Source organism: Falco naumanni, chromosome 3, assembly GCF_017639655.2.
Source record: "Falco naumanni isolate bFalNau1 chromosome 3, bFalNau1.pat, whole genome shotgun sequence".
NCBI lineage: Eukaryota > Metazoa > Chordata > Aves > Falconiformes > Falconidae > Falco > Falco naumanni.
This window is the reverse complement of record NC_054056.1, coordinates 41,547,916-41,570,483: the sequence shown is the minus strand read 5'-3', so window position 1 is coordinate 41,570,483 and position 22,568 is coordinate 41,547,916. Positions and strand designations below refer to the sequence as shown.

The following is a 22,568-nucleotide window of genomic DNA, read 5'->3' as shown; positions in this document are numbered from 1 at the left end:
ATGGCAGAACTTAAATCTAATGCAGTTTCCAGAGCACACAAACAGAAATTTTTAAAAGAAGGTCCCTGGAATCCAGGGTTTCCAAGCTGTGATCTTTCTTCCATGGTTTTGTTTTGTTTTGAGATTTTTGTTCAAGCAATCTTAATCCAAATACACATGTTAATTAGCACGTAGAATATAAAATCAAATGTCAAAACAGCCTAGTTCTACCCGTGGCTCTGCCTCTAACCTGTTAAACCAACTATGTCTCTCCACCTCTGATACCCCTTCAGCCACTGACTGTTTTTTTATGGTAGAAAACATAACGCAGCTTTGTATCTCACGATACGTTTGTACAGTGCCTGGTGGAGCAGAATCCAGACCTCAGCTGGAGGCGCCAGGGGCTAACCCCATATAAATAATTGACTACATGCAATGTTTGGCTGTGAATGTTTTAATATTAACTGCTGACTCTCAACATTGTACTACATAGTTCTCTTTCTTCATATCCTTCCTTACAGTTGATTTCTTTGTGTTATGTATCTGTTCACCAAATTTTAATATATAGTGTTAAATGAGTAACAAGAAAACCACAGAGAAGCTGAAATGTTGCTTAGGTAGCAGTAAGTACATCTCATGATCTCACTGTGTTGCAACTCTGTCCTCCCATACCCCCTTCTTTCCCATCCCTTGTGTGGTGTCATCACGCAAGCTCCTAGGGGCAAGGATCAGACAATTTTATATGCCTATAAAGCATCATGCACACCTACTGTCTGGAGCTTTATAAATAATTACACATTAAAAATTATGTTAAAATAATATTATGAGGGATGCTAGGTCATGCGCTCAAAGTTAGGTAACATTAATATTAAGGCTGTCTGTGTAACCTTAGATTGCCCCCTTTAACCTTAATGCCCCCCCCCCCCCTTTTGTGCACTATGTTAAGGTCTCTAGTTAAAGTGATTATAGTCTGTTTTGTGTTACTTTCTCTCTAACTTGCAGAGCTCGATTAATAAAGCAGGTATACCACCGTTCACTCTCAGTTCAAATTCTTTTCTGGAGACAGGACTATTTCATTTCCTTTTGCTCTTTTTATCTTGCTCATCACACTAGTATCCATGTGCCATGCAGCCTTAAATTCATTTCTCTGTACAGTACTCACGTGAGATGAAAAGGTGACATTATCCTATTTTAGAGAAGGAGAGCTGATGCGCAGAGAGTCAGGGCAGACTAGTGACCAGTTAGACCACACAGGACCCCTTTTTTTCAGAGGACTAAGCATTAAATAGTATTTCATGTATCAAAATGCAGCTCTCCTTCTCATCCAAACTCTGTTCTTGGAACACATTTAACCATTTTGACTGAAATAAAATAATAGTTATGGGCATGATATAAATTGTTGCATTTGGACTGCTACCTACCAAAGATGTGTAACTTCTCAAAGCTATAAGCAATTGAAATCAGGGTTTTAGAAAGAGTCTTAAGAGTGAGTGGTTCCACCAGCCTCTCTCAGACCAGGAAAAAGACTAAAACACAAAACTTCTTTTTAATTCTGAAAAGTTTTTAAATGTATTAAAATATTTTGAAAATAGAAGTATTTTAAATGTAAAGGGAACTTGGCAGTTATAAAGCTAAATAAATGCAGACTTGTCTGAGACAGAAAGATAAAATACCTTCCAAAGGTCTGAAACGGATTTTCTTCTTCCTAGAGTTTCTGTTTCAGTAGCCATGAGAGAGGAATATTTTTTCACGTACAGCTAGTGGAAGAGATAGGGTGGGGGTGGGGGAACCCTTCTCAGATCAGTTCAAGCTGTGGGTCTGGACAGGGATAATCCCATTTCCTCCCTTTCTCTCGGAAGAATTTGTTACCTTTGGCTCTGGTTGGGGTAGTTGAAGCTATTGGAAGCAGAAGAGTCCTCTTCATTATCAGCCTGAGAAATACTTGCTGTTTGCTACAAAACCGTTAGGGTTTTGATGAGTTGGCTTAAAACAAAAGCTTGAAAGGATAGGGGGTGGGTGAACTTGTTCTGCTTAATTTTCAGCCTATGCCAATTCAAATGTTACGAGATTTTGTTTTTCACTTAGGAAAGAGAAGTCACTAGCTGGAGAGAATTCAGCATTGAAGCTGGTCGGAGGAAATAAAAAATGTCATAGTGAGTGGCAGAAGGCAGGCAGGAAGGAAAGAGGAAAACTGTAATGAAAAATAGCAGCGTATGTATGTATTATATATATCTCTGTGGAGAAACATGTTCTATGTAATTACATGTCACTTGTAACTCTCTGAGAAATATGGGAAAATGTTATTCTGTTATTTCTCTGTAGGATAGGTTTTATTTTAGCTGTGTAGGCATGTGTTTTACTGTTTTGAAAACAGAAATGTAGTTTTAAGGGGAGGAAGGTAAAGAAAGGGTTAAAGTGACAGGGAGAACTTCAGGGATGAAAAATTACTTAATTAAGACCCAGATGTCTGACAGATTTGCAAGCCTCTGCTTCTTACATAGTTTTGCTAATTTCCTTCCTTATCTCTGGCTTTCCCTTTCCCCTTGTTCCAGAAAACTCTTTAAATTTGGATACTCGCATGCACTTTTTTTGCTGGCAGATCTTCAGGGAGGGAAGATACTAATGATACTATGGTTAAGTAATAGATATTCACAGTTGTTATAGAGCAAGATTCCAGATTAGTCTCTCTGTTAAAGTCATCCACTGGTAAAATTACGTATCCTTTGGAGCTGTAGAACATTTTACATGTTAGGAAGCAGTCTGGGTTGCTAAAGGTGTAGTGCTGGCTTCTGGGAGAGAAAGGCTCTGATCCTTGCTCTGTTTCTTATTTTTCTGTGTAAACCAAGAGAAGTTATTTAACCTCATGTGCCATCTTCTAACTTGCACAGGTGATGTGGTTGTATTAAGATTTAAGTCATTCTAGTCCACTTTTCCTGACTATTTCTGGCAATGCTGTCTGCCTGCGGACTTTCCCGTTAAGAAGCTGTTGCCAGAGGCCTGTGCAAGGAGGAGGGAGCGGGGGCATGCTTCCAGCTGTATAGCAACTACAAGCTGCTGCTTATGCAGCAGGACCCTGGAACCAACATATGTCAAGGGACTCTGGAAGCTTAAATCACCCTGGTATGTAACAAGCTTAGAGATTTCTAGCATTAAAACACAAAATTATACCAAGCAAAAGCATTTTCATTTCCTTTCTGTTTAGATTTTTGACCAGTAACCATGGAGGAGGACTGTAAAAGTATGATAAACCCAGCTGCTGCGGAAAAATTACTTTATTTTCCTCCTCATCTGTATTTACAAGTTCTTGTTTTTAATTGGGTAGTATTATGTCTGAAGGCACTACTGGACCTGCATATTCTAGGACTGGAAAATAGTTTAATTCAATCTCTGATGATTGTTACTCAGCACAGATATAAGTGCAGGCTAAAGACCTTTGTAAGTTTGATGCAATCCCACAGGAACAGAAACAGAACAAAACTAAAAAACTTAGAATGGAAATTATACCCGTACCTTGCTCTCAAAAAGTATGTGCAGGGGTTTTTTTATCACTCATTGAAGAGCATAAAAAGCAAGGTTATCTGGCATTCGGCAGAACATGGTGATGTGCTTTTTCCTTTCCAGAGTTGCCTGCCACTTTCAGAAGTCTTGCGTCAAAGTCAGGTGATAACTTTGCTATCTAACCAGTCCTAAGTTGGTTGCTCGGTCTACAGATTTTGCATTTTAACAGGCTTTGGTCATTCAAACATTAAAACTTTATGCTCAAGTTCACAAGAGGTGGAGGAAATGGAAGATACCACTGTTCAGGTCATAGCTTAGGTGACCAGGAGGTCCCCCACTTACACTATCTGCTCTTCTGCTGCTGTTATATTCCTTCACTGGAGGGAAACAGAAAAAAGAAAAAAGTCATCTAGCCTAAGAAATGCAAAGAATAGAAAAGTGATCCTTAAGATTGTGTAAACTATTGTTTTATCTAGAAAACAGTTACCTCCACTTCTGAAGAGTACTTTGCTGCATCAGTCACAAAAACAAATATATAAACACCTTGAGTTTACTTAATGCTATTTTTCTAGCTTGTTTGAATAGAAAATTGTATTTATAAAGCTTCACCCATACTTTCTACAACTTAAAATTGTTCAGCATCAATCTCTTCTTTAACACCTGCCTTGATATGTACCCAGGGTAGAAGCATTTCTCTTCCCAGCATTTGTGTAAGAGAATATTGTGGCTTCATTGTGAAGAGGACAAATTTGGATACATACAGACGGGTTAATGTCATTTCCCAGTATCAGACTGAGAAGACTATCAGAGCTGGGAAAGGAGCCCAGGTGCTCCAAAGCTCAGCCTGTTGTAAGCATATCAGCTTTCCGTGTCAGTCAGTCCCTGCTAGCTGCCTAAGACACGTGTGAGAAGCTGAATGTTCTCTGTGTCCATTGAACTGCGTCTTAGCAGTCACTCCGTCCCTGTGTGTGCTGCTGCACAGTGCGCCTGTCTGGATTTGACTCTGTTATTTGCAATGGCTTTGTCTTCCTTCCCCAGCTAGTAAGAAATTCACAGGAGCTGTGTTCTTAAGTCTTTGGATATAGCAAGTGTAGTGCAAAATGAGTGAGACTTTCGGGTGGCATTCAGTTAACCTGAGAGGTGTCTGCTCCCATTTCTTCTTGCCTGCTGCCACTCTGGCAGGATAGGGGTCTCCCCATCTTCCATATTATGTCTACCAGCCCCAAACAGATGTTTTAAATATCCTACAGTATTTCAAATGGCACCAGGTGCCCAAGTTTAGACAACCAATTGTCTTCCTCAGTCCCTTCTTTGCAGTTTACATAGGTCTGTGTTGTATTTAAGCAGTTAAAAGTGGGATTTGTGGTCTTTACCTCTGGTGCCATACATGAGGCTCACCAGAAGTCCTGGGAAGTGCTCAGAGACTCGGGTAAGTTTTATCATGTGCAGACCCCCAGGTGAAGTTGCTCAAACTATAACAAAACGGCAAATCCATTGCCTTACCACTGGTTTGGGTTTCTTTTTTATGCAGCATTTCCTGCTAGGTTTATCAGAGAATTTTCTCTCTTTCTTAGAATGTAAACTTTCTCATAAATGTCCATCTCCCATGACATTAATTTGATGAAATGCTGCTGTAAGTTTCATTTTGTCTCCAACTGCGCAAATGACTGCTGAGGAGTAATTATGTGTGGTATCCTGAGCTCAGTGGAACACTAAAGGCTGTAGTTTAGCAGTCTCTTTGCTCCATTCTGTGCTCTTGCACAAATCTCTGCTAATCTACGTAAGTAATAGGTGTGCAGGCTTCCAGGAACCATGCACGTTTTCCATTTTGAGCTTGGGCTAAATGCTCACCAGTGCTGTATTTTTAGTGCCTCACATTTCACCGGAAAGGCAGCATAAAGGTTATCAAGTTCTTCTCTTAAGTCAAAAAAAGCGTGTGTGAGAAAATACCACTGGTAATGTTTATCCAGAATGTAAAACATGGTATTGGAATATGTCATATTTTTCTTGGATTCTGGCCAAAACAGAGCTGTCAACAAAAGAAAAGTGTATAGGGTTAGAAGGGAGAAGGCTATGCAAAAGAAATCAGAAGGCCCTTTTGTTTTCCTTTCCCAAATACTGTTGTGAGAAAGAGTCATCTTAGGCATATTTATAAATCATGTGAGCTACTGGAAACTACCAGACCTTCGCCTTACAAAACACATATCACATTTTATATTCCTGATACTAAGAATTTTTTTAAAAACCTTGTGATTAATCTATACCTTCTGGCTTGCTTTATAGGTGAGTTTGGAGATGAATTGAACAATAGCTCTTTTAGGAATTTGGAAATGCAAAAGAAAAAGGCTGTTTCTTCTGAAGCTCCCTCTGTAAGAGCAAATAGGAATCCTTTCGTTTTCACTGCATTGTTCTCTTTCCTTCAGAAAAATTCTGTGAATTGAATATTCATTATCCTCGTTGTCTAGATAAGGAGATTGAAACAGAGATTGGGAGGCAAATGATGTATAGTCACTGCATAAGTGCACAGAGGATAATGAAAGAGTCCTCTGCTGACTATTGTGACCATCAAGGAGAAGGTAATTTTGCTGTAAGGAGTCATTGAAAAGTTTGGATAGATTGACGTCAGAAAAGGGCTGGTCAGTGCAGTGAACCTACGCTGTGTATTTGGAGCCCAGAAATCCTTGTTCCAGTCCCAAATATGTTTTCCCAGATAAATTGCCCATAAAATTCTCAAGACGATAGTTCCTGTTATTTCCTGGAGAAAACCCAGCAGGAGAAAACAGAAGAAAACCTTAGTAATACAGATTTTGGCTGTAATGTAGAACAGTCAGGCAATAGACATTAAGATATGATCAGGTACCAAAAAGGTAGTGAGCTGGCACGGCCTTCATAGAATTCGGTCTCATTGTCTGATAGATATGGGTTTACACATTTTTCTTCCAATATTTTGGAAACAACTTCTTCACAGTAGCTTAGAGAAAGAATCTCAACATGTGTCAGTGATTTGCTTCCAGCAGTGTACACCTATCCTGCAATACCAGCTTTGTAAAGAAGAAAGCAATATTTGTCTTCTGTGTTGGATAGACCTGTTGCTTAGCTGGTGCACAGTTTGATTCTCCCATTGAAAATGCTTTCTGAGTTTGCAAATAAATTGTTCTAAGGAAAGCATGTATTTTTCATTAATTTTGTAAAACTTTCCACTGCAAAACCAGTATGAAATTCAGTCGGTTCATTCTTTCTGCCACCTTCAGGTTGAGAGTTTTGTTTGCCAGTCTTTTCTCCCAATACAAATGCTGCAGTAGGTTTAAATCTTTTTGTCAGATTGCTCAGATGAGTAATCTCACTGGTGTGTCTTGCAGTGTGGGTGCTGAGCCTGAGCATCATCAGTTCACATTGGCTTCTGGGGATGTTCAGAGGCTGTCAAAGCTCAGGTCAGTGGCAAATGGAAGAAATTGTATTGCAGTCACAGAGCACTGTGCTCTTCCTTGGTATTTAAAAGAACAATACAGATTCCTGTCTTAGATTCCAGTTTAGGAAACCACTTAGGCACATACGTAAGCCTTGCCATCTTGAATGCAGCCTGTCTTGTCTGTTCAGATACACAAGGAATGTGTATATGTGAAAAAAGTTCTGGAAGGCTTCCTTGGGGGTGTCTTTTGCTGTTTTCATTGATCCCACATGCACAGACTCAGCTTTGTAAGTGCAAGGGAGTTTAGGTGCAAGTGGAAGAATCGGGCTCCAAGGCTTACTACAAAAGACATAAAGAAAGGAGAGGTGAATGCTACATAAATAAATAATAAAGTAAAATAAAATAAAATACCTGATGCTTCAACATGTGTGTTCAGTTGCTCCTGGTATGAGCAAGGGAAAAATTAAACAATAAAATAGCAAAAAGGAAGCTCATAATTAGATGTTATTTATTTTATGCAGGTTATTATCTTAAAGGGCAGCAGAAAAATGGCATTTTTCAGATAGTGTTTGGTAAACTACCAAAAAAAAAATATCTGCTTTGCCTGACCAGAGTTAGTTTAAGTGTGGCTACAAGGGAAAGTTGGGATTTTTTTCAATAGGCAAGGGCAAAACTTAGAGAGTCACAGATAACAATATTTTAAATTCAGGCAAGGGATGGGTAGCTGGAAAACATGAATTGTCCAATGTGAAGTCCCAGTCTCAGTGATTTAGATAGAAAAGCTCTGGTGGTCAAAATTTTTCTTCCTAAGAAACAGAAGGTCTGTTGTGTAACAGGTTGCCATACATAATTTTTTAATTTTAGTTATTTTTTGTTAGGATTTTTCTTAGTTTCATCTGCGTTTTCTTTTTTCTTTTAATAAGCCAAGACAACACTTGGCACTCATTCTGATTTCAGACTTGTTACAGATATTGTACAACTTCATCAAAAACCATGTAGTTATTTTCTGGCAAAATCAGGCCCCTTGATATGTTTCATTAGAAACAGCTCTGAAGGGATTAGTTTCTCTTTCCTCCTCCCCTCAAGATGCAGAGTGGTTGTCTAACAGTACTTAGCTTTATTTATTTTTCATTACCATGTAATTTATATTTAATTAAGATGCAGATATATCTGCACAGTGTGTGCACAGGATGGCTAGTGGTCTGCTTTAAAATTGTATGGATATGCAAAACCTTTACCTTGGCATATGCTGCCTTTCTGCAGCCCGGTTGAAATGTGTACTTCACAGTGAAGCCAGACTGTTTCTTTGCGACAGGCTTTATTAATCCTAGTATTTGATTGCCAGCACACTGAATATGCTCAGGCACTACTGAGATCCTTCCTAGACGTGGATGTGTCAGTATGGTGGTGTGTGTGTCGCTAAGGCTGCATATTTTTCATGCTTCGGGAAATGAGTTTCAGAACCCCAGTGGAACCAAAGGGGCTGAAATGATAGTGTATTTCAGAGCAGTGGTGCAAAGCAAAAAAAGGGGAAACCTAACCTTTTTCTCCTCTCTCATTTAGCAGGAGAGATGAAGAAATGGCTTTGACTAAGCATGAAAATGAGGATATATTAATTTCTGCAAAACTCCAGCAGACTTTGACTGGCTTGGATGAAGATTTAGAAGGTAAGTAAATACGTTTCCTCTCAAGTACAAAAAAGAGAGGCAGAGCCAGTAGATGCAGTTGAAGAGACATCTGCATATTTTTCACTAAGGTTGCTGGGAACAACTCACAGGTCTGAGGCAGAATGTGGTCTACCCAGTGTCTGCTCTCTATTTACTTCTGGGGCAGCCACTCTTCATAGACTCACACTGAATGTTTTTCAAGCTGCTTATGAGATTGTCATTGTATTTCCATGTCTGCTACCAAAAAGAGATGAACAGCAGTTTATGGACACATTTTATGGGCCAAATTTGGTATAATTTCATTGACTTCAGTGAAGCTAAATCAGTTGTGAATGTAGCTCTGTGTTTAAGGAACAATGTCTCTGTTTTGTATTTTATTGTGACAATGTGGAGAATGGGGGGACATTTTTGTATCCAGTGCCTCCTCTGCATTAGCGTGCATATTTTAAAGTTAAGAATTGAAAAACATGAAAAGAAACAGTGGGAAGAGATAAAATGTCATATTGTGCTCCTCTTTTTCCTACTGTGAATAGAAGTATTCCTCTATTAATGGTTTGTCACCAAATGAAGTTGAAAACTTAAACTTCCCATCTTTATTTCAGTATTTCTGCAGTGGACTTGATTCTGATTTAATGCCTGTGAGTTCTCTAACACTGCAGTTTCTTAGCTTCTGTGTTGTAACCCTTGATTTATACCAGCAAATTTGAGAGGAGAGTTAAGCTTCTTGCACAATGAGGCTTCTGGAGTGACTGGTAATGAAGGGTGAGAAGAATGGAGAAAAAATGCAAGTACTGTTTCTTTGTTTGCTTGCTCAAGGAAATCCTTCAGCTGGGCTGTTATTACTAACCAGGTCTGGGAAACATAATTTGGAGTTGCTCGCTGTTTCTCAGAAATGTTTCTCCTTTGGAGTCATGTGGTGAAATGTTTATCACTGAGAGAAGTTAGTCAAAGATAAGGTCTGAACAATAGATTAAATTCTGCTTTCAGCTGCATTTGTATGTTTCCCACTGGCTGAAGCAGGAGGACTGCAGGAATATATGGCTGATCCTAATCAGCAACCAGACAATAAAAAAGACCCAGATCTCTCCTTTTTTGTAATACAGGCATAAATATATTCCTGTTGCTTTTAGTGTAACTAAAATACCTGATCCGCTTAAGCTTGTACTGGCTTCTTGTGTAATTTAAAGTCATATTGCCTAAATACTGCCTACATATAATGTTGTATGTGTATTTTGCAGCAGTGGATGGTATAAGTGACTCTGACTCCATGCACATCAATGAAGTGTTGAGCCCACATAGAAGAAAAGTTGAGGCTGCCCAAGATCTTACTGTTTCTATTCCAGTAACAGTCATAGATGATGCTCCAGAAGTTAGCACCTCTAACTCCGCTGGAAATCAAGAGACAGAGACAAGGGTTTCACAAAATATCTCAGCTGTTAATACAGGAAACTTTACCAATAAAAACAACAATGCAGGTTCCTTTGATAAGGGACACACAGATGAGGGAGCTGTATGCATATCCAAGGACCTAATACATCAGCAACCATCAGAAAGTGAATTCAGTCACTTGCCTGTGGAACAGAGGAGAGATATATTTGAATCTCTCACATCCTCCTTCGAAAAAAGAAGTGAAAAGAACTTAAGACTGGACCCCCCCAACAAACATGGTGGGAAGTCTGAGGACTGTAAATCTAAGCTGACTCCGTCTCACTCCAAGGCCACCGCTGAAATCAGTACAGCAAAAGAGAAGATAAATTCATTTAATGAATGTAGTAATAGGGAAAGAGTTCTGAAAAAAAGTAGATCAGAATTAGAAATCAAATGGCCACCAGCAAAAAAAGTTGAAGTAGAAGAATTCACATCAACACCCACATGGTATCATCGTGCCCAGAATTCAGGAACAAACTACGAACCTAAAATGGGTTTGACAACCTTTAAAGTTGTCCCTCCCAAACCTGAAGTAAAACATTTTGATAGAGGAGTTTCGCTTTCCGCTGGTGCCATTAAGATAGATGAACTGGGCAACCTTATAGGCGCAAATGCTGGTGCCTGTAAGCACATACCGGGTACCTCTACTGACGAAAGTGAGGAAATTCATCTTGGGAAAGTGAAGGCATTCTGGAGGTCAAGTTCTATGGAAAAGCAAAGTGATGACTTGGCTGAGCATCTTCCTAAGAAGTCAGCAGTCACCGCAAACTCTAAGCCCTTTACTATGAAACACGAACACAAACCTGTCTGTCTTGCAGCTCCAAAACCTGTAGCACCACAAACTGTTAATACCCAGGTAGCTGAAAGACAGTCTGAGAATGAAAGGACCAAACCACCTCTTCCAGTTACACAGTCTCAGGTAACGCCATTAGTGACCACAACCATTAATAAGGACAGGCTGGAGCTTCCATTTGTAAAGCCACATAGGAGAACTTCAAGTCAGTATGTTGCCTCTGCTATTGCAAGACACATCAACATAACTACTTTTAAATCTGACCCTGTGGAATATCATGAGAAAGACGAAAATAAGCAAGGGGCAGGAGAGGTTAAAACTGAAGGAGAAGTTTCACCAAAAAGGTGTATTATTGTGGCTAAATACAGCCCCGTGGGAACAGAATCAGCAGAATCAAGAGAAACACTTTCAAGTATTTTTACTTGCAGTCAAAAAGCATCCCACAGGTTTACACCTGCTGATAATTCTGGCATGGAAAACAAAGTAGTTAACATCAGGGCACCAAATCAGGCAACTCCTCTGAGTTGGTATAAAAAGAATGCCAGTGGCCCACTTACTAAATGCTCTTCAAAGGATAACAACAGTGCAGAAGATGATCATGGTTTAAACAGCAAGCAAAGTATAGCAGAGAAAAAGACACATCTTTTGTTTGACCAGAAATGTGAGACTTTGACAAATACTTATGCAGCCTCATCTCTCAAGTCTCCTGATCTCCAAGGAGTCCCATCCTCTTTCAGCTTGCCTTCGCGAGTCACTAAATGGCCTCCTGCTAACAGTGTACAAGTCAGTTCACGTAAAGCTTCACCTGAGCTGAACGGTGCAGCAGCAAACGCCGAGTCAGAACAGGAGGAGAAACCTGATGATTCGGATATTAATGCTAGCGGTGAACTGGACATTAATGTTCAGACCAATATCTTCGGACCAAAGAAGAAGTTCAAACCTGTCATCCAAAAACCAATTCCAAAAGACACGTCACTGCACAGTGCCCTAATGGAAGCCATTCAGACAGGAGGGGGAAAAGAAAAACTGAGAAAGGTAAAGTGGAGACTTTTTTTTTAGCCTGTTCAGACTGCAGAGCCCTGTATTCACCCCGTCAGACACCAGAGGTTTTATAACTGGTAGAGTTGCTGATGAGCTCGAGTACACAAGGCATTTGAAAAATTTATATTGGCAAAATACAGACCAAGCCACTGCTTATTCTGCACGTCCCTTATATTACACAATGCCATTGCTGCTCCACTAGCTAGAGGAGGCAGAGGGTTCAGAGATACAGCATAAATGAAACGTAACTGAGGCTAGCCTAAGAGCCAAACCTGCATGGCAATGTGTTATGTCAGAACAGGAACACACAGCGTAGAGAAAACACCTGCAATGAAAGAAAAAACCATTACTAGGTGATACTGGTTTGCCACTGACTTCATGCTCAGGAGATAGGGACTGCATCTGGAAGTACGCATATCCTCACCGTTCAGTAAGGGTTATAAAAGGCCAAAAGAAGACAGACTGGCTAGTCTCCATAGCTTGCATTCTGGTACAAGCGCCAAAAATATTTTTAATAGTGTTTCCAAACTACCTTTAAGTAAATGCCTAATAACAGTGTGAGGTTTATTCTTTTTGTATTCTAGGTTTCAGACGGTGCACTAAATGGCAATCACAGGAAACCCTCATATACTGAGCCGGAGAATGAGCGCGCAGCTCTACTAGCAGCGATTAGAGGCCACAGTGGCATCTCAAAGCTGAAAAAGGTAAGAAATAAAGATGGTAAGTGATCTTTGAAGTGCAGTCTGTTACTGCTGGGTGTTTTGAATGAACCCAGAAATGTCACAAACTAAACATTGTGCTGCAAAGAGAAAAGTTGATGGGGAACTAATATGACACAAGACCAGATCTGACTTACACAGATAGCATAGCGGGTCTGATCCTATCGTCTGCTATAAAATTTAACTTTCAAATGGTGTGCTTTTAACTGAGAAAGAAGCAGGTAAAAATCCAAATTAATTACAGGGAGTATACATAAAAGACATCCAATATTCATAGTTTTCTCATTTAGGTGGGGGTTTTTGCACTTTAGAAGTTTGCAGTTAGATTGATATATTTGCATTACCTGCCATATGCATCCAATCCCGGTTATCTGAAAAGAAACTCTAGGGCTTCTTCATGCATGCTGTTTATCTGTTAACATGAGCTGGTGCATGCAAGTTGTATGCAAGTAATTGATGTTGATGAAACATCATCTTTCACCACAGCAGGATGATTCCTTCTGTCTGAAAGGTTTACCTAATTATTAAAGCATCTCTTACTCCTAGTAGCCAAAACCTGCATTGTTCTAGCCTTAATTTTCACTCAGTTCACTGTGTCAGCCAAGGATGTGTATTCGGCAAGGAGGTTTCGATTTCCCTCATGCAATGACTCAGTCCATTAGCACACATCAAGATAGCTGGCAATAGATAGAATGAATCTCTTGCTTGTGTTAGGGAATTACTTTGTTTCTCAAATATCTTACTGCCCTTGCTGCAGGTAGGGTACCACTTCCTCTGAGCCTGAGAGCGGGACATACTAGGCAGCAGCCTTCTTGACATGCTTAACTGCATTCTGCGTTTATTTGGAATTAATGTGAATTTGTGTGGAAGAGGCTCTGACAATGAAGTGGTGGTGTATTATCACAGAGACTTTTTGGAATACTCTGCTCCAGCAGAGAAGCTTTTGCCATCATTTTAAAGGAAGTTGCCTGGAAACCGAACACTTCTTTATCACACCACATCACCTGTGCTAGTTAAAGCATTATGTTTGTATGTGTACAGGGCAAGATACAGATACCCTGTGATGAAAGGGCTGTACCTTTCATGTTATCTCAAGTGTTCAAATTTTATCTGACATGTCATTCCCATATGTCGTGTTTGTGTGTGCAATGAAGAAATAGAATATATGAGCTCTCTGAATGTAGATTATTTGATGGGAGATGAATCCTTCCATTTTTCACTAGAGAAGATTTGTGCCTCAGTTTCTCTGAGAAAGGAATGCTAATGCATCTGCTTGAAAACCTCCCATTTGGCACATGATATTGAATTGCCTAATAATCACCAAATCGTTGTAATTACTAACAATTTATCATGATTACTACCAGTGATGTTGTTAACAGCAAAAATATTTGTTGAGACGGTTGACGGAAAAGCTGGCTTAGTCTGAAAGATTGCCTCCTCCCCCTGCATTCATTTAAAGTAGGATGAGTTTCCAAGCTGGCAATTCGTGAAGAAATTTTAGTTTCAGAAATTCCACAGAAACACGCTTGGAAGAGTAATCAAATTATTTTGTTCTCAGTGCTTTCACTTAGTTCTCTCTGGTCCTATTTTATTTTATGGTTTTTTAGTATGGCTGGAAACTTCAGGTTTGACAGCATTTTTTTCAATGAAGCCATGTCTGAGAGCTCAGTTCTAGAAGAACCTCCCTGTCATCTGAGATTATTTCTGTGCAGCCAGACTGCAAAAAGTAATGAGATTCTTGGGTGGCTATTGCAGCTTTAAAATCTTCCCGATTCCCAAACCCATGTGGTTGTTTCCAAATGAATACCAAGTCCAGCTTTCTCTTTTACCTTACACGCCAAGAAGACTTACAGGATGCTGGAGCTCACAGTAAATAAAGATTGAGTTTCTGAGACAGACTCAATGCCAAACCCTTGATGCTGGTAATCAGCCCAACTGAGTGATGTGATTGAGTAGTAACAGATGTTCAACCCTATGAGCAAACAAAAGATCTATGTGGTTTACATCATTCAAGCAAAGTGAAATTGGGGTACTGAAAGTGCGTCAAATATCATATAATTACAGTTCAGTCATGCTTAATGTTAATCATCTCCTTTCAACTGCATCACGAGCAGATCTCTTCACTGGCCTCCAAAGAGCTGCAGAGTCTTAGGAATGCAGAACTGTCCTTGCAGAAGGCAGAAGACCCTCAGGAAGAGCAGCTTTGTATTCCACCAGCCCCTGCCCTGCCACCACCACCGCCTCCCACTCAGCTGGCAGCAGCAGCTCCTAAATCCTCTGCCACAGCTACAGGTAACCCCGGGGAGGCCAGGCAAGCCCTAATGGAAGCCATTCGCTCTGGTGCTGGAGCAGCAAAGTTAAGAAAGGTAAATTTACTTTTAGATTTTATTGTGGATGAAACAACCTATGCTTGCTGTGCTCCGAGAGCCATTTATAAACTGTTCTAGCCACACATCTCTTTCTTCCATCAGAGGAAGGTACATGCACTGTTCTCTCTGACTGAATCAAAGATCAGGAGTGTATTTCAAACCTTTGAACAGCTACTAAAACATACTATTAAGACTAAAACATGCCTGTGCATAGATGCAACTGTATGAATAGTCAATACTTTTTTTTTTAAAGACAACATCAAGAGTGTGAACATCATTTCAGAAAGCATTTTCATGCCATTTTCATTCTTGTGAATCTGAGATAGTACTGAGTGTCCTTTAGACAAGGTGAATCTAAGAAAGATCAGTTATGAGACCCTGAAGCAAATTGGAACTAAGTGTTCTCTCCTAATTTCAGTACCGTGTCCTAGACTTTGATTCCCAACACTTGCACCTTGGTCGCACATGCCGAGAACTCTCGGTAAAATTGTGGTGTTGTTTTAATGTGTACCTGAGCTTCATTTATTGGATGATGGATGTTTCACTTCTGCTGTCAGCTGTGAGTCAGTCAGCTCCCATATGGTTAAATGCTCAGTTCCCCAGGTGTGATTTTTGGAGTAAATTCACTTACCTCTTTGATCGAATGTCTTCCTAACCTCGAGTTACACTGCATTTTCTTGGTAAAGGGAAGCAAATCAATTGGCCTTTGTGGAATCATCCCAATACTGAGCTGCAGTATCCAAGAATTGGCTTTGATCTGAGGACTGCAAGGTGTGTACAAAAGCAGATGCAGTTTTCCCAACACATGACTTAGCTGATGCCAACCATAAATGTGTAAAAAGTTTTAACCTTTTTTACTTCTCCTCTTTGAAATAATTTAAAAATGCAATCAAATTTTAATGTTAAAAAGTAGCCAAAAAAATCTTGTTTCTGGTAAACCAGAAATTCCACAGAATCGCACAGATTCAAACAAATCAGCATTTCAGGGAACTTTACATTAGCATGCAAACAGAAATCTGGATTTGCAGTTACTTTTCATGTTAAAAATTACATCTATACTACACGTACTGTTATGGGGAGTGGCTGAAGTCACTTGGTTTGTTCAGCTTAGAGAAGGCTAAGGGGTGATCTCATCACAGTCTACAACTTCCTGAAGGAGGGCAGTGGGGGGGGAGATGCTGATCTCTTCACTCTGCTGACCAGTGATAGGAGACAAGAAAATGAAATGAAGCTGCATCAGGGAAGTTCAGATCGGAGATCAGGAAAAAGTTGTTCACTGAGAGGGTGGTTGGTCACAGGAGCAGGCTCCCCAAGCAAGTGGTCGTGGCACCAAGCTTGTTGGAGTTCAGCAAGCATCCAGACAACACTCATAGTCATATGGTTTAGTTTTAGGTCATCCTGCAAGGAGCAGAGAGTTGGACTCAATGATTCTTACAGATCCCCTACAACTCGAGATATTCTATGATTCTAAGACTACAGATTATGAAGAAATAATACTCCAGATCAGGCCTTCCCCCACTTTGCCAATTTACAGAATAAACAGGATTTGGGCATTCAAGAATAATTACTGCAGTTGTTTTCTAGATGTTTCCAAATTCCTTGTTCTTCCAAATACATTACTCTTGCAAAAGTCTCTGAGGGGACCCATAGCTCTACTCATTAAAACAATTCTTTATCATATCCTTGGGTATTTGTTTCAAAACAGTTGGATAGCAAGTGCAGGCAGTGAAAGTAAACTGGATATACTGTGCCTGTCTTCTTTCATTTTCAAGACAGTAATTTTTGGTAGGTTTGACTTTGAAATGACGGAGGAGTACGTCCCTTGTTATATAGGTCTTTCATGGAAATAAAGGCAGTAGTGTTTTGTCCATGACAGTATGATTTTTCTCACTACTGTGCTGTTCTTTCAGATACTGGATATATAAGCTAAGTCTTGTATATGCCAAAGACATTGTATCACTTTGACATCTGAGATCTCATGCCCTTGGTAACTGATAGAAGTTAAAATGTTGTCAGATCTCTCAGATTTTCTATCTAGTGCATATTAATACCTCTTCTAGCTTGCTGCATTAAATTAAGAACAGAATTCTGATGCCTTCCCTGCCATTGGACAACTTGTGACAGCAAAAGTTGAATCCATAGAGGAGAGAGAATACATGATGGCTGCATATCAGGGTTTTCTTCCTTTAGAGCTGAAGAACATGTCTCCAAAGAACACTGAGGGGTTTTGAAGACAGTGACTGGCAGTGGTTTTGTGCCAGGGCTGAGGCAAACTTTTTCCTTTATTTTGCCTCCTCTGTCAAAGATCTATGATGTTATGATTTGGATACATGAGCACAGAGCCATGTTCGGCCTTGCTTTCTCGAAGATTCTGGTGGCAGCAACTAGACAGCAGAGTAGGTAGTTCAGTTCGGTGATTGCATCTGCTTCTCTTCCATTGTCTTCAAGTTTCTGGGACAAGGGCTTCTGATGGGGAAGTCATTTATTTAGCTAATATTGTGGGGAACTAGGGAGAAACTTTATGGCTTGCTTATGTATGACTGTGCTTACTTAAGAGGAGTTATTTGCAATGGAAGTAAGTCAAATGGAGCTGTCGGGGTAATTAAATGTAAAAAGCAACTCATTGCCTAGATAAGGAGCATCCCAACAAACATTTGAGCTCTAGTAATAGCTGTGAAAAGGCAACTCCTCCACTCCACCCCTGATTACACAGCTGTTTGCGAAAGTGATGAACTTTAAGGTTAAAAGATGCACTGTGCATGAAGGAAGGAGAGAAGTTGCTGCAGAGCCAGGGTCTGCACGACACAGGCTGTAATGGGGTCAGCCAAAACAAACCAGAGCAAAAACAGGTGCTTGAGAGAGATGCCAAGTGCAGGTAAAACAGTATGCGCATAGCTCTCCTGGCTGTTACTTAATCCATTTCTTGGAGTACTGTGCCTGTTTTGGCAAATAAATCACACTGTGTTTTGAAGAAACGGCTTCTGTTTTATTGCACTCTGTTGCTGTCCACACACTCCCAAAGGAAAATTCTTGTGGGTGCCAAGCCCAGCTGGGCCTGCTCCATAAAATGGGTCATCTCCAGTGCAGTGCAGTTCAGGGACCTGCAAGAAAGTGGTTACCCTACAGGTCCTACCCAAAGGGAACGGAGATGGAGACATGTTACTGGAGCTTACTAGGCTGAACTTACCAAACTGGAAAAGACCTAACAATATGCGGGAAGTGACCTTTCTCTCCAGTTTTCAAAATGGTCTGTCAAGGAGCCTGGCAGGTGTTTTAACACATCCAAAGCATAACAGCAAGTCAGGGAGATGGCATCAACTAAAACCACCAAGCAGGGTGGCTGACCTAGTGCCTTTGGTGTTTAATTGTCTTGAGAAATGAACATATCTCACTAGCAAGGAGCCTGCTTCCCAGCTGTGCAGTTGATCAGTTGATCTAGGAAAGAAACAGCTGATCTGAGACTGAATTTTGGCTAATTCTGGTGATGAAAACTCAGGTCATAGAGCTGTGCCATTTGAGCTTCTGGAGTTAAAAGTGGACTAGTGTTTTCCTTAAATTGTATCAAGCAATTTTGTTGCAATTTCACATACTTCAGATCTTTATGTCTAATTTTTAACTCTCTGTCTCAGAAAATGAAAAATAAGCCAGCTAGATTTCTGAAATTCTGTGTATCATTGCATGTGTATTTTTGTGTCTGTGTAACTTGCCTTGGGATTTACCATGATTATCTGTGGAGAAAACTATTAACTACGCATGCAAATAATACGTTAGATGTCTAGCTGTAGGTATAGTTGCAGCACAAGCCCATGCAGGATTAAAAATCTTACCCAACAAACAGAAGCTATAAAAGTTGCCTTCGCTTATGTACCATCTACTCATTTTAGATAGAGTTGTACCCAAGGATTTGCTAAAAATATTGCGGGGGCATGTGCCTGCACAGGGTGGGGAAGGCAAGCTGTGTATCTGAAGAACAGGATTTTGCTAATGTTAAAATGATTGTTGTAGACCACTTTTTAATGGTACATGCAAGACGGATTCTACAGATTTCACATATTTTCTAATAGAGATTGGAGCTGCATCTAAGCAGCCTTTTCTGTTTGCTCACTGCAATTTAAAAAATTAATTTGGCTCCGTCACAGTATCCACAAGTGTTCATGCCAATGTTCAGCATCAGCACTTAGTCACATGAACTCTTGATACGTGCAGTGTATCATTCTGTTGGCAATCAAAGGAGCCAGGTAAGGAAGTTACTGCACCCATAACAATGAATCCTTGGTATACACTGGCATAATTTGAAGTTGGTTGCCAACAAGTGATGCATCGATTTGCATTATGGCACGTTGAGTATCTTCTAGGAAGCGTGGCCTAGTTACATACCTCTATGTCAAGCAGTAGACACCTCACCTTCTCACCTAATCAAAGATACATAATTGTGAATGAAGAAATACAGTTGCTGTAGTTGCAGTGACAGAGATTACAGACTCAAAGCCACAGCTGATGTTGGCTTTGGTATGCTGGAAATGGGGCAGGAGGCCCCACTAAAAGCTTGGCTGAGCTTGATATACAGGTAGTCAAATGAGTCTGCAAAGTGATTCTAGTTCCCATGCACAGTGGGAGGCAGTTGTTTGCATGCTATTACTCTATTTGAATTGAATGATAAAATTTAATTTGAACTCTTCACCTTGCTAATAATTTATACTGTGACCTATTTTTCTCCTCAAGAATAAAGCTTCTGCCAGAGATACTAAGGCTGAAATGGCAGATTTATACTTGACCAAATACATTATTCCTGTTTAGCTTTTGTGGTGACCTTAATGTATATCTCTCTGATAGAATCAAAGCTCAGTAACTTTCATTTTGGAAGAGCAGCCTAGCATACTTACTTAAAATTAAGCATATGCTTAGGCGACCTGAGGACTAAGAGAGAAGGTAAGTTTTTGTTTGTTTTCCTGAACTGCAGTCTTTGGGAGTTTCCTTCATTCAGTCAGGAAGCAAAGTACCTACCCATCAATTGATTTTTATGACCAGCGACAGCTAACCAATACTGAACAGATTTTGACTGTCAGACATTGCGTACTCGCAGCCTGGGTTTCTGTTCATTTCACAAAATGAAGGAAGTTCACAGAAAAATATGTCACCTATGTTCCAGTAATCATGTAATGACAGCTGTAACACCTAAGGATGTATGAGGTGTCAGTTTTTAGGGAAGGATAACACCTTTCATTAGACCAACTGATTCAGCTAGAAAAAGCAGATAAGCTTTAAGTAGTCTCAAGGAGCTGATGAAGAGACCAAGCCTGAAAACAGCCCCACAGGAGAATGTTTGATTAACAATGTCAACAGTTGGAAGTTTAAAAATATCTTGAATGATCAAGTGCTTTTCTTTGTTATAGGTCCCTCTGCTCGTTTGAATCATGTATAAAGAACAGGTAATTGGAAAACCTAAACCCGTGTGCACCCATAACCATCATTCAAGGTCTGAAGTGGCAAAAAAAAATCAAGAAGTTTAGTTTATTCTCTTGTCTACAAGCCAAAATAAGTTGTAGTTAATTTTCTGTGTGTTCCTGCATAATGGTTCTAAGGGGAAAATATGTTGCTCTGCTGTAAAGTTTCTGTGCCAAGGAATTGTGTTTTGCCTCTGAATATTTAAGGTTGCCAATAAACTATTCTTGTTGGCAGGTTAATATAATATAAACACTGTGCAATCCTGTGTTAATACTTAATTGTGTTTATGGGCAAAATTAAGACTTCGCTAGCTCTCTGAAAAGTAATACTCATTTCAAGTTATTAAAAATACATAACTATTTCAGACTATTTACCTGCTTCTTACTTGATTTGGAAAAAGGCTGTAAGCAATTAGAGTGAAAATCAGAATAAAGATCTATAAAAAACAATCACAAGAAAAACTTAACGGTACATTATGAAGGACCTAATTTGTCATATGCTGCAGTTGTTGGTTTTTAAAATTAGGTGAACTTTTTATCTCTGTTGGAGCTCTGAGAAAGCAGGCAATCAATAGTGAATGTGAGACAGTGTCTATTGAAAAGTTACTTATGGGATATGATGTATAGAATGCTAATACAGAGATATACTGAATCCTAGTAACACTCATGGCACTTTAAAAATATTGAGACACCTTAAGGGATCTCTGTTTGCAACAGACTGTGAAGGTTATAAATAAGATTCAGAGTACTGCATAGAGATCCAAGATTTAGGATTCATTCCTGCACTGCAAAATGAAGTGAAGCTGGTTTGTATCAGTAACCAGGACTTTTGTCGTCTCTTCTTGACGTCATGCGTAAGTTGGCCCTTTGTTTCCAGTTCGTGTGGCTGTTGTATGTTGTCTCACAAGTATTTATAGCAACATCTTTTTCAAATGTTAACTACTTTGGTAGTTGTTGTTGTACATATGTTGAAAATTTTTGTTAAATTGATTAACTTAAAAAGGACAAATGAAAATGCTTTTTCACATTTCCTATATTGTAATGAAACTGATGAAGCGGAAGTTTGTATATTTACATTTTTATAATCACAGACCAGAGTGGTGGCAGATTCTTTTTTTTTTTTTGGCGCTGAACTTTAAAATGTATAGCTATGTAATGTTGAAAGCATGAGAATATTTAGCCATCTGCATTTAATATTACTATATATTATATATTGTAAAATATTGATGTCTGTTAGTGCCACGAATAAAAACAAAATCAAAACCTGACATGGCTTGAAAGACTCTTTTTGCCAAATATTTTCCATTTACAAAGAGAAATTAGAACTAGAGATGGACTTAAGCAAACCAGTATCCTGTGTTTGATATCTCAGGTCTAATATAAAATGTCTCAAGCCAGGAAAGGGCTCACAACTAGTAAGCTAGGAACACAGTAGAAATCACCAACTAGAATCAAGATGTCAGAGTTATGTACATCTTTATAATGCGGTACTGATAATGATCCATTTCCTCATTAGGGAGGGTAATATGTTCAGAATTAAGGTGCTGTGTCACACCCTAGGATAAATAAGATCACTTCTGTTGACTGGTTAGCCTTTTATTTGCCTTCAATGTCTTCCCAATACGCTTTACATCAGAAATTTTAACATGCTAAAAATGCTATCGCAGGAAAGGATTCGGTCACTCGTGAGCTTGAATGCTGTAGATAGTTCCACCGGCAGCAAATACAGCTTCCTTTGTTAGGTGCTATAAGACAAAATTCAGTGCAGGTCTCTTCTTTGGTTTTAGTGTTGCCTAAAGGCCCTGGGTCTGTAGCACCTCCTTACTAACACACTGTAGTGTGAGAAGTTGTATGGGTACTTACTTGAGGGATCCAAAGCTGGATTTTGAGAAAATAAGATCCTCCAGGCTTTGCAAGGAAAAACTTCTAGGTGCTGAGTGCTGGCACTGCATAGAACTAAAGTTTATAAGAGAGTTATTCATGGATAGACTTCCGAATATTGAATTCTTATGAGTAAAAAAACTATAAGAACAGCTGCAAGGTGAGATGTAACCTTTACCATGACCAAAAAAAATGGTGAAAAATCCTGCTGGCTCAGTCACAGCTCACGCTAAAAGTGGAGGGGTTGTTCAGCTGCCTACACTCAGAAGCTAGACTGGGTGTTCATTCCCTTCTGTTGTTGATGGGAGCTGTGTATGCTCTTACCCTGTCATCCAGGTGC

The 22,568-nt window shown here is 39.6% G+C and overlaps 1 protein-coding gene across 10 annotated transcripts in view; it reads left to right on the top strand.

Annotated features, from left to right (window-relative positions):
* Positions 1-21,615, top strand: part of COBL (cordon-bleu WH2 repeat protein) — a 208,189-nt gene extending 186,574 nt beyond the window's left edge. For 9 of the 10 annotated variants that reach the window (XM_040585927.1, XM_040585930.1, XM_040585926.1 and 6 more), the window contains 5 exons: positions 8,450-8,553; positions 9,792-11,809; positions 12,400-12,519; positions 14,649-14,900; positions 20,297-21,615. In XM_040585927.1, coding sequence (XP_040441861.1) covers positions 8,450-8,553; positions 9,792-11,809; positions 12,400-12,519; positions 14,649-14,900; positions 20,297-20,314 — 2,512 coding nt within the window. In that variant the 3' untranslated portion in view covers positions 20,315-21,615. The remainder of the gene's footprint in view (positions 1-8,449; positions 8,554-9,791; positions 11,810-12,399; positions 12,520-14,648; positions 14,901-20,296) is intronic. The other variant, XM_040585924.1, reaches the window with a different exon arrangement.
* The last annotated feature ends 953 nt before the right edge of the window (positions 21,616-22,568 follow it).